This window comes from Dipteris shenzhenensis, chromosome 11 (genome assembly GCF_047967505.1).
Source record: "Dipteris shenzhenensis isolate YYH24624 ecotype China chromosome 11, Dip_SZ_1.0, whole genome shotgun sequence".
Lineage (NCBI taxonomy): Eukaryota > Viridiplantae > Streptophyta > Polypodiopsida > Gleicheniales > Dipteridaceae > Dipteris > Dipteris shenzhenensis.
The window spans coordinates 24665750-24677891 of NC_141606.1; the positions used below are offsets into that span (position 1 = coordinate 24665750).

At 45.4% G+C, this 12142-nt stretch overlaps 1 protein-coding gene across 2 annotated transcripts in view; it reads right to left on the reverse strand.

Moving 5' to 3' along the window:
- Window positions 1–95: 95 nt before the first annotated feature.
- ROS3 (RNA-binding (RRM/RBD/RNP motifs) family protein) overlaps window positions 96–12142 on the reverse strand; it is a 30357-nt gene continuing 18310 nt past the window's right edge. For both annotated transcript variants that reach the window (XM_087381020.1, XM_087381019.1), the window contains one exon: window positions 96–1414. In XM_087381020.1, coding sequence (XP_087237146.1) covers window positions 342–1414 — 1073 coding nt within the window. In that variant the 3' untranslated portion in view covers window positions 96–341. The remainder of the gene's footprint in view (window positions 1415–12142) is intronic.

Sequence of the window (12142 nt, forward strand, 5' to 3'; positions counted from 1 at the left end):
TGAAATTGAGTTCAAGCCTTAAGACTAGTTCATCATCAACATTTCAATGTAGGGTAACACTTGATTCTCCCAAAGGGACCCCAATGTCCAAAAGTCTAGTCGCTTGGGCACATGCACAGACAAATTTCAACCAAACGATGAAGAGAAGAAGAATGTACATCAAGAAATCCTTCCCAACACAGTGTTCAAGTCCATCCCACTTCCCCCCAACAAAAATTGAAAATCAAAGTCTGGTTTGAGAAACATCAACAGAAAAAAATGAGCAAAAGGCAAGTAATGAACAAAAGGAGTAGAATTAAGAGATGTTTGGGCAGGTAAAAAGACAGCAGGCCAGCAGGCTCTCAATAACTATATCTAGGTGTAGAAAACATTTTTCTGCTTCGCAGAGCATCCTTTCTGCTCCGCTTCACCATCTCTTTCACAATACGTTTTGACTCTAACCACTCTTGCTCTGAATTTGCTGACCTCATAAATGTACAAACTTTGTCACTGCCATCCACAACAGAGGATGTTAGTTGTAATTCTGTTGTTTGGACCGGTTCCAATTCAGAATCATGCCTCCGTGCATCTCCTCCTTGCTGTTTTTGTCTTATGCTCTCAGGAATCCTATCCTGACCACCATGAACCTTCATAGGATTCCCTTCTGCAGACTCTGTCAACTGGTGACTTTCTGATCTTGGAATTGAGCTTCTAAAATGGACCACTTTATTCTCTCTTTTACTCTCATCTGTATCAGACCATTTTGAGGACGTATTGGCATGTTCATGCTTGGGCTCGCTTACCAGTGAACCAATCTGCTGGAGGAAAGGTGCTGAAGGATACTCGTCCATTGATGACAAATCATCCATTTCTTTTGCACTGGCTGGTGATGAGCCAAGCCTTTGGCCCAGTATGTTGCCCAAACTAAAAGAAAGACGGCCTGTTTCTCCTACCAAAGATTTCCAAGAGGCCTTCTGGACCCAGACTGTGCCAGTTGAAATGTCGAAGTCGTTTTTAACAAGTTTGTCACTAGCAACATTCACTCCGACCTTTCCCTCTCCAGTTTCCTTCATTTCAGGACTTTTTTCTGAGCCTCCCTTTTCTCCAGTGGAAAATTCCATATTATCTTCCAAACTAAACCTCACCTTCTTTTTTGCATCAATACACCCAGTTTCTTGTACCGGCTTACAAGCAGTCCCCTCCATTTCTTTCTCAGTATAATTCTTGTTGGCCAAGACATCAACTGCCTTCATTGCTGCATTTTCTGCGTCTTCCATAGGCACATCTTTCAGTTCTGTAACATCACTTCTTTCTGGATTAAGACAAGCAATACGTTTACTTGACTTCCTTGCTTTTGTCTTCGTTACAGGCCCCTTCAAACTGATTTCCTCTGGTCTCAATTCGCCTGGTGTTTTCATCCTGTTGTATATGTAAGCTGGACACAGAATCCAATATATACATAAGCAAACATTTTAAATGGAATCAGAACCCAAATTTTGCAATAAATGACCTTCATAAATGGCTTACAACATGATTTTTAGAAGCGTTACTGTTAAAAGTTTTGGATTTGTGTGAGACATGAGTGACGTCTAATAGTTTCAAGCTTAGAATTTGGATTTGTGTGAGTCATGTAAGAAAGAACAACATTCAAATTATGATAGAAACTATCCAAAAATATACATTTGTAGGAAACAAAACAAATCTACTTGCACAGAAGGTTGAGGTTTAATGGACGGTATCAGGATTCTGTGGAGCAATCAATGTCCGAACGACAAGAACTGAGCATGAAGTTTGGCAAAGCAGGGGACTGGCTCCACATTAGGACAACGAGGATCCATCCTGCTGATCATGGATGCCCAGATGTTCATGATATTAGGTGGGCTGATTGGGAACATTGCTCACCACTCTTGCCACTCAATCTTCTCTGATCAAGGCTTGAACCCCCCCCCACACACACACACATCTCCCTTCCATGCGATCATGGGCCAACATCCATCCATCAAGCATTAGTAATCGTCAATTGTTTGTATGCATACAATGCACCCCCCCCCCCGCCCCCCCCGCCTCCCACAAACACACACACACACATTCCATGCGATCATGGGCCAACATCCATCCATCAAGCATTAGTAATCATCAACTGGGCATCCCAATGAATTTCCTCTTCGTCCACAAGAGCATTACCACTAGCATCCTAACCTGATGCTCCACAAGAAAAGATGTAGGCCTACGACCTCGCATGCCACAAGTGGGCTGAATGTCAATTTATTGCATACCATGAACATCATGATCAGTAGCACCACTCAGATTAAAAGGAAAATCAGCTCCCTTCGTGGCTCCAGTATCGAGAGCCTCATCCGAATCATGTGTTCTTGCCATCTCATCATGAGAGGCATCCAAGGAATATGTGGCCTAAACCAAATCCTCCTCATCAGAGAGTTCAATGATCATGCTAAGCTTGCTGAACCAGAGTTCCTCATCTTACACACATCCCGATGCTCAGGGGTCCATTTCTCCCCACACTTAAAGCACAAGTTGGCTTTCTTCCTACTATCCATTATGGCCCTGGTATACTGCTGAATTGCTGATTTTTCATTTCCAACAGTAGGCTTGGTTCCTGGCTTGGCATATGATGGCCTGTATGACTTAGCATAGGACATCTTACTCCCTAAAACAGTAGGAAACCATGGAAAGGATGCTTCTGCATATTTCCTATCATTCCAATCACCCAACTTAGGCTTCTTCTCAGAATCATGTGCAGTACTATGCATGCTGCCCATTACATTCTTATACTTGCTGGAATATTTTGGCTCGAATACTTCTGCAAGCTAGGCTGCCTGCTCAATAATTTGAGGGTTATGTGCCTTCACATCTACAACCAGGGAAGGACTCAATCCATGAATGAAACGCAGTAACTTTCCTTTCTCAAATACGTCCTGTACAAATAAGGAAAGCCTCCAGAAGCGCTGCAAATAAGCTTGGACCGTACCAGTTTGCGACAATGCATAGAATTCATCCAAGTACTGATCCAAGATCAGTGGGGATACGAAGGTAGTAACCATCAATTCTTTAAAACCCCTCCATGTGGTTGGTCTTTGAGGTGAATCTGTCACATGCACCCCTGCACTTGGGTGCAGTGTGATACACTCGCTACATCGACAAGTGCGTAATAGTTCCCTAATAGGGGATTTTGTCGCATGATGTGACCCCTTTGTGAGCCCTTGTCCGAGGACAGTCAAGCACAAGCTACGTAAGTCAATCTCTAGGGTTTAGTTAGGTCTAGGTCATAGCCTAGGTTAGAGGCCCAAGAGGGGCCCCCATAGGCTGACCAAGAAGACCCAAGGCAAGCAGGAAAGGCAGCCTGCAAAGGCTGCCCCAGAAAGTCCCCTTGCAAATGAGCCAAGGGGCGGCCATTTATAGGCGGGAACCAAGCCAACCAGCTTGTAAATCAGCCGACTCAGTCGGCTGTTTACAGCCTGCTGGTTGGCCCAGCCAGCCCTATAAAAGGAGCCCTTGGCTGCCCTCTTTCCTCATTCAGAAGCCCTCCAACCTTCAGCACTTCCTCTAGCCTACCTTCAGCCCTCGGAGCAGCCTCTGTGCCTTCCATCTTATGGCCCTCATCAGCCTCAGTTCCTTGGACATCAATCAGCCATCTGTAGTACATGCAGCCCTTCAGCGGGGTGTTGGACCAGCAAATTGAGTAAGGTTTGGGTAACTGTTTCAGCAGCTCTTTACAGTTCTATTTACAGTTTTGCACAGCTCACTTCTCAGCTCTATATTTCAGTCATCTCTCAGCTCTATTTAGAATCTATTATTCCTAGCTTTCACTCTCTCATTCACACAGTAACCCTGCATCCCGGTGGACAGCACATGCCTCTTCCTTGCATTGCAAAAGTGCCCTACATTGTCATTGTGGACAGTATCAAGGTTTCGGTATTGGTCAGCGTTGTCTCTCAGGTCTTTAGGTCTGCAATACATGTGCATAGTGTACTCTTCAAAAGGGTGTTACCGTGCTCTCTTGAGGAGTGTTATTTGTATTTCTCAGTTCTCTGAGTATAAAGCAAATTCTCCCTTGATTGGGGGAAGGGGACCCTCAGTGGGCACAGGGACCCAATCGGTTGACTCTATTCTCTCTCTACCCTTCTCTCTTTTCTCTCTCTATGGTGCATAACACTAATTCCTCGCTAAAGGTTTAAAGAAGTCTTGCTGTAATTACACGATCAGATTCCCGTTGCATGTTACAGAATCCTTCATATAGCACCACCACGTGTGAGCATAGTCTTGCAAAAAGCATACTGGCAAAGTTGATGCGCTCCTCATTAGTCTTGGGGTAGAAGCGGAAATACTCTTTAAGCTTCGTGATCCACTCCTCCAACTCATTGGGAGTACGAGTGTCCCCTTTAAACTTATGGACTGAGAGCTTATCCTTCACGTCCTTGGCTGCATAATTCTTGTTGTACCCACCAGAATATTGGGCAATCCTCACGCTTAAAGCTCACACACTGAGAAAAAGGCATCTCATCACACACATCCTCAAGCAAAGCCCTGTAAGAGCGTAAGGCACTCACTGGTGCAGTACTGAACGGATGCATACCTATAGATCGGCCCAGTATAGATGGCTCAACCTGTGTAGAAGTAAAAAATTGCGAGCCGAAAGGTAGCCTAGCATCCATCAAGGCAGTGCTCTACGGCACAGAAAAGGCATCACCCAAATCAATATAATCCCCATGCTGTGGTGCATGCAAGGGTCCAGGAAACGGGATCTAGATATACTCACCGGTGCAGTACTGAATGGATGCATACCTATAGGTCAGCCCAGTATAGATGGCTCAGCCTGCATAGAAGCAAAAAAATGTGAGCCGAAAGGTAGCCTGGCATCCATCAAGGCAGTGCTCTGCGGGACAAAAAAGGCATCACCCAAATCAATATAATCCCCATGTTGTGGTGCATGCAAGGGTCCAAAAAACGGGTGCTCATATGCACAGCGAGCAGCCGCATCACTATCATGCAATGTGTCATGAGTGTTGGGGTAAAGGCACTGGCCACCCTTGTAACAGTATTAATCTAGTACTACTAAGTACACTAAGTACACATTGTACTTAGGTACTTAGTGACCCTAGTCTTATCCATATATATATACTTGTGTGTACTTGGGGAGGTACCACTCATTCTTTTATCCCCACCCACTGGTGTGTGACTACTGTGAGTGTGTCTCTCTACTCCCTACTCTATCTCTCCCTCACACTCTCCATCAACTGGTATCAGAGCCAACGGGCTCTCTCCCTCTGCTTCCCCTCCCTTTCTCTACCTAGCCTACCCCTACCGTACGGACAAGTCCGTACGGCCGTACATCGTCCGTACAGCCGTACGGACGGATCGCATCAACACAGCCAACGGCTGCAAGGCGGCAGTTCGGGCAGCGATAGCCAGAGCGGCGGCACGCAGCCAAGGGCTGCTGAACGGCGGAGCGCGAGCGTGGAGCGGCGGCGCGCAGCCAAGGGCTGCTGAACGGCGAGGAACGAGGCGGCTCAGCCCACGTGTGGCTGCACGACGCAGCCAAAGGCTTGCAGTAGCGCCTTTGCGCTTGCTTGCAAGCCAAGCTGCGAGCCACAATTAGGGCTTGGCTGCACATCGCAGCCAAGGGCTGCATTTGCGCAGGCCAGAACTTCAGGGATTTGGCATTATTGACAGCCTGTGAGAGCTGTGTGACTGAGTTGGGCTTCCAGTAACAGCTCCGGGTTGTGTGCAGGCCTTTTGTGTCTGGGAATTGATGCTTGGACAGCCCGAAGAGGGTGATTATGCTGTGAAGGTTCCTGTGGATTTGCAGAGCAGCTTGCCAAAGTTTCTGTGCTAGAAGTGTGTATGCTTGACACTTGGGCAGAGGTTTATGCTTTTGTCAGTGTGTACCCGCACATGCCTTGTGAGCAGTAGCAGTTGATGCCATTTACTGTGTTAATGCACGGACTGTGCAGCCAATTCAAGGGGCTTTTGATGCTATTATGCTTGGGACAAATGCTTTAGTTTGTTGCTGCAAGTACATCCACATTTGGTACAGATTTGGTCGATTTTGACCAAGTTTGACTTTAGTCAAATTTGGGGCTTTTGTAGCCTGACCAGAAATCTGTCAAGTGGGAGCACTCTACATGCATCAGGCTATCTCGTACAGCACTACTATGCTTTAAAAGTGCAAATTTGACTTACAGTTTTTTTTTGGTCAAAGATCAATCTTTTAATTGGGGTCAAATCTCTGATTTTCTTCATGCTTTCAAAGGGCTTTTGAGCAATCTCACTTCCAAACTGTGAATTCAGTTGGGGGAGAAGTTTCTGGAGCATATGGAGGTCTAAAATCAGAGATCTTCATCCACAATCTGAGATTCACTGTTTTTTGACAGTCCGGGACTGTCAACCAGCAAGTTTGACCAGATTTTACTGTCAAAAAGGTCAAAAAGTACTGCTATTTTTTCAAAATAGTTCTGGGATTTTTCTGGAGCACTTTGAAAGAGCTGTACCACACTTTCGCCAGCAAAACAGACAGGAACAGATTGCTGTACTGTTTCTGCAGCAAGTGGGAGAAAAACTTTCAGTTGGTTTTATGCCACTGAAACAGTACCAAGTTCATTTTCTGATCGTACTTCCGCTGCGGGGGAATTTTCTTGGAGTAACTAGTGCTTAATTGCACGACTACAGGGAGTCAAACTCTATTTTATTTACCATGAGTTCCAGCAGCGACGTGTCGTCCTTGTTCCAGATAAAGAAGCTCGAAGGAGCTAAAAACTACGACATATGGAGGACACAGTGCTACAATGTGTTGATGCAGAAGGACCAGTACAAACCTATAAAGGAGAAGGGTGTTAAGCCTTCCAACATTACTGATGAGCAGTGGGAGAAGATGGACGGCTTGGCCAGGTCGACCATTATGCTTACAGTTATTGATTCACTGGTTGTAGGCATCAGGGATGAACCTACTGCGTGGGAGATGTGGCAACGTCTTGAGGATACTTATGCCAAGAAAAGTGCCACGGGAAAAGCTTACTGGCTAAAAAAGCTTGTTGGTCTTCAAATGAAGGAAGGGACAGCTATGTCCACTCATATTATTGAGTTTAACAGCATATTCAGCCAGGTGATCAACCAGGGGTTGAAGCTCGATGATGAGCTGAAAGCTACACTCATCCTATGTTCTCTACCTGAGTCATGGGACACATTCAGGACTTCTACCAGCAACTCAAAAACCATTCTGGTATTTGCAGATGTGGAGAGTGCTCTTCTACAGGAAGAGATGAACAGAAAGAACAATGCTATTGGGAAGTCAAATGCTTTGAATGCACGCAGCAGGTCCAAAACACGTGGTAAAGACAAAGAAAGAGAAAGGAGCAAGTCCCGCTCTAAGAGTGATCTTGTATGCAACTATTGTGGCAAGAAGGGACATATTGAGAAAAAGTGTTTTCAAAAGAAGAATGACCAGAGAGCCAAAGAAGGCAAGGCTCAAGGCAAGTCTAAGGGCAAAGAAAAAGAAGAGCTGAATATTACTTATGTTAGTGACAGTGACAGTGGACATGAGATATGTTTCACCTCTTCACTGGAGGCTCATACACTTCATGCTGGTGATGGATCAGATATGTTTTCCTGGATTATAGATTCAGGTGCTTCCTTTCATGTGACATCCTACAGAGATCTGTTTGTCAGATATGCAGGAGGGCAGAAGGGAGTTGTCTTTCTTGGTGATAACCATGCATGTTCTATCATTGGTATAGGTGATGTCAGGCTTGTTCTTGAAAATGGCCAGCAGTTAATGCTTAAAGGGGTCAGGCATGTTCCTGAAGTGAAGAAGAACTTGATTTCCACAGGGTTGTTGGATGATGATGGTTATCTTACCACCTTTGGTAATCAGAAATGGAAAATCAGTAAAGGGGCAATGGCTATTGCCAGGGGTCCTAAGGTTGATACTTTGTACTCACTTCATGCTGGACATTGTCCGCATTCTGATGTAAATGCCACCGAGCTGCCAAAGATTTCATTGTGGCATAGCCGGCTTGGTCATATGAGTATTAAGGGAATGGAGCAATTGGCTCATTTTGGTTACTTGCCGAGTCTAAAATATTCAGATTTGCAGAAATGTGAATTTTGTCTCTACGGTCGTCAAGTACAAATACCTCATAAGAGAAGGTCAAATCAGAAATTACAGCTCTTGGAGCTAGTACATACAGATGTGTGTGAGATGCCTACACTCTCTTTAGGAGGTTCAAAGTACATACTGTCATTCATAGATGACGCCACCCGCAAAGTGTGGGTTTACACTCTCAGAAAGAAGAGTGATACGTTCAAGGCTTTCACTAAGTTTGTTGCACTAGTTGAAAATGAGACAGGCAAAAAACTGAAAGCCTTACGATCTGACAATGGTGGAGAGTACTTGTCCAAAGAATTTCAAGAATTCTGTGAGGCAAAGGGTATCCAAAGGGTTTTGTCTGCACCATATGATCCTCCACAAAATGGTACAGCTGAAAAAATGTTCAGGACCATTCAAGAAAAAGTCAGATCCATGTTGTCACATGCTGCATTGCCCCACACATTTTGGGCTGAAGCTGTAAAGACAGCTGTGCACCTTATTAACAGGTCACCAAACAAGAGACTATGTGGTGGTGTGCCTGAACAAGCATGGACGGGCAAGCCTCCGTCTTACAAACACCTACGGGTCTTTGGTTGTGTCGCGTATGTGCATGTACGCAGGGAGGACAGAACTAAACTGGATCCAAAGTCTCTTAAATGCATATTCCTAGGTTATGGTGACAAAGGTGAGATTATACGCAGCAATGATGTCGTGTTTGATGAAACCATCATGTTCAAGGAACCTGTTGTACAGCAGGAACCTTTAAAAGTAACTATTGATGATGACAGGCATCATGGGCAACACAGACAGGCTGTAAATCAGCCACAACAGCAGCATAATCAGCCATTAAATGATGCTGCAGCAGATCCTAATGGACAGCCAGTTATGGCAGAAAACATCCCAATGGATGAGACACAGTTAGGTGATCTTCCTGACATGCAAGTGCAGCCAGGAAACATGGAACAGCCACCTTATCTGGGTGATGAACAGGCTGGACAGCCAGCTCAAGATGATGGTCTTTGGGTTAGAAGGTCAACCAGACAGACGCGGCAGCCAGAAAGATTTGTTCCAGGCATTGATTATTTGATGCTCACTGATTGTGGAGAGCCTTCATGCTACAAAGAGGCTAGGCAGAGGGCAGACAAGGTTCAATGGGATCTTGCTATGAAGTCTGAAATGAACAGTCTTCACAAGAATGGCACTTGGGAATTGGTACCCTTGCCTACTGGTAAGAAGGTACTGCCATGCAAATGGGTTTATAGACTTAAAGTCACACCTGGTGAAAAGCCAAGGCATAAAGCCAGACTGGTTGCCAAAGGGTTCAAGCAGGAATATGGTGTTGACTTTGACGAGATATTCTCTCCTGTTGTTAAGATGACAACACTCAGAACTGTATTAGCATTGGTTGCACATGCAGATATGGACTTGGTCCAAATGGATGTCAAAACAGCATTTCTTCATGGTGATTTACATGAAGAGATTTTTATGCAGCAGCCAGAGGGTTTTACAGTGAAGGGCAAAGAGAAGCTTGTATGCAGACTGAAGAAAAGTCTTTATGGTCTAAAGCAGGCACCCAGGGAATGGTATCATAAGTTTGATACATTCATGCGAACCCAGGGTTACAGGAGAAGTGACATTGATCACTGCTTATATACCAAGAAAGCTTCAGATGGCAGTTTACTTATCCTCATTTTGTATGTGGATGACATGTTAATTGCTGGAAAATCTCATAAGGAAATGAATGCCTTGAAAAAGAGATTGCACCAGACCTTTGATATGAAGGATCTTGGTGATGCCAACCATATATTGGGTATGCGCATACTTCGGGATAGGAAAAAGCGGTTGCTATACTTGTCTCAGAAGGAATACATTGGCAAGGTCTTGCAGAGATTTCACATGGAGGGAGGGAAGAGTATTGGTACTCCATTACCTCCTTATGTGAAAATCAGTGCTTTGGACAGCCCTCAGACAGATGCTGAGAGAGCTGAGATGTCAAAGATCCCGTATGCATCAGCGTGTGGCAGTCTCATGTATGCTATGGTTGCAACCAGGCCCGACATTGCGTTTGCAGTGGGAGTGGTTAGCAGATACATGGCTAAACCTGGCAAGAAGCATTGGAATGCAGTGAAAGGTGTCATGAGATACCTAAAGGGTACACAGGACTTGTGTATATGTTTCGGCAGTCAAGATGCAAAAGTGCAGGGTTATACAGACTCTGATTATGCCGGTCACCCTGATACCCGAAAGTCTACTACCGGCTATGTTTTCACTTTCACTGGAGGTGCAGTGTCGTGGGTATCTAGAATGCAGCAATGCGTTGCTTTGTCTACTACAGAAGCTGAATATATTGCAGCCACTGAGGCGTGCAAGGAAGCTATATGGCTATCTCGGCTAGTGGCAGATTTGGGCTACTCTAGTGATACTCCATTGTTGCATTGTGACAGTCAGAGTGCCATACAGTTGGCACGAAATCCTGTTTTTCATGCAAAGACGAAGCACATCGACGTGAAGTATCATTTTATCAGGGAGGTGCTTGAGAACAAGCAACTTCAGCTTGTGAAAGTTCACACTGATGACAATCCAGCAGATCTGTTGACAAAAGGATTGGCTGCTGAGCGGTTTGCACACTGCAGACGGCTTATGGGTATTGGATAAGCAGACCAACTGGTCCTGTACATAATGATGTATATTGCTGTTTTTTTCTTTTACTCTCTCTTATGGGCACACTGCCTTTAAGTGGGAGGTTGTTGGGGTAAAGGCACTGGCCACCCTTGTAACAGTATTAATCTAGTACTACTAAGTACACTAAGTACACATTGTACTTAGGTACTTAGTGACCCTAGTCTTATCCATATATATATACTTGTGTGTACTTGGGGAGGTACCACTCATTCTTTTATCCCCACCCACTGGTGTGTGACTACTGTGAGTGTGTCTCTCTACTCCCTACTCTATCTCTCCCTCACACTCTCCATCAATGAGGGGCACGCTTGGGTGCCATGGTGATTGTCACGGGAGAAAGAAGCTCGAAGCAGGAAAGGAAATGAAGCGGACTCAAAGAAGTAGACAGCAAAACCAAGCTGTAATGAGCACCTAATATAGTGTGTAGAACCACGAAAAAGGCCGATGGTGAAGCTCGAGAGAAAGATCAATGAAGAGACTTCAGAACGGAGGCAAAATGACTCCAAACGGGGCTGTGAAAGGCCCCTAAAAAGAGGCTGAAATTTTGAGTTTTTACCCTTTTTTTTTGTTTTAAGAGGGGGTTGGGGGGGTTCCTAACACACCTAGGACAATTATGACACCCCTAGCCTAAGACTCTTAGGGCACTCATTTAGGCTAACCGAACCCTCTAACTAAACCCAGGCTATCTAACCATACCACTAACCTAACTACACCTAAACCTAACCTTAACCACATATTAACCCTGTTTAAAATCTAACCTAGGAATTAATAGAGCTTTAGGCTAAGGTGTTTGCAAGCAACGTGGGAGTGGCCAAGAGGGCGGCGGTCGCACGAGAGCGACGGAGAGCGCCGGTTGCACGGCGATGTGAGGCTGGGCAAAGCTCGAGCGCAGGTGGTGGCGTCGAGGTCTCACAGGCATCACAGGACCTCCACAGGCATCACGGGTGCAAAGGGGTAGGGGCTAACAACGATGGGCGATGGCAGGCTTAACGGTGACACGAGACCGGCGCGATGGCCGACTCATTGGGATAGAATTAGCACGGGGAAGGGGATAGAATTGGCACGGGGAAGAGAGAGAAAGAGGGAGAAGGAGTGAGAAGTGAGGAAAGGGGAAGAGGGAGAGGAGGAAAGAGAGAGAAGGGTGAGGAGAAGTGAAACATTAAGAACTGATTTCTGCCTTCTTTTCGTGGAATCACGAGCACTGGCACTTGGTTTCTCCTCCCAGCCAACCTCGTTGGTAGCAAGCTCACGGATAGATGATTACGTAAAAGCTCATGCTTGCATATTCTCAACGAGCCCCAAAACTCCCTAGATGAATCTAGTATGCCACATGTCATAATTGTAGGGTCCTTAATGCATTATTTACCCCTCTCTTGG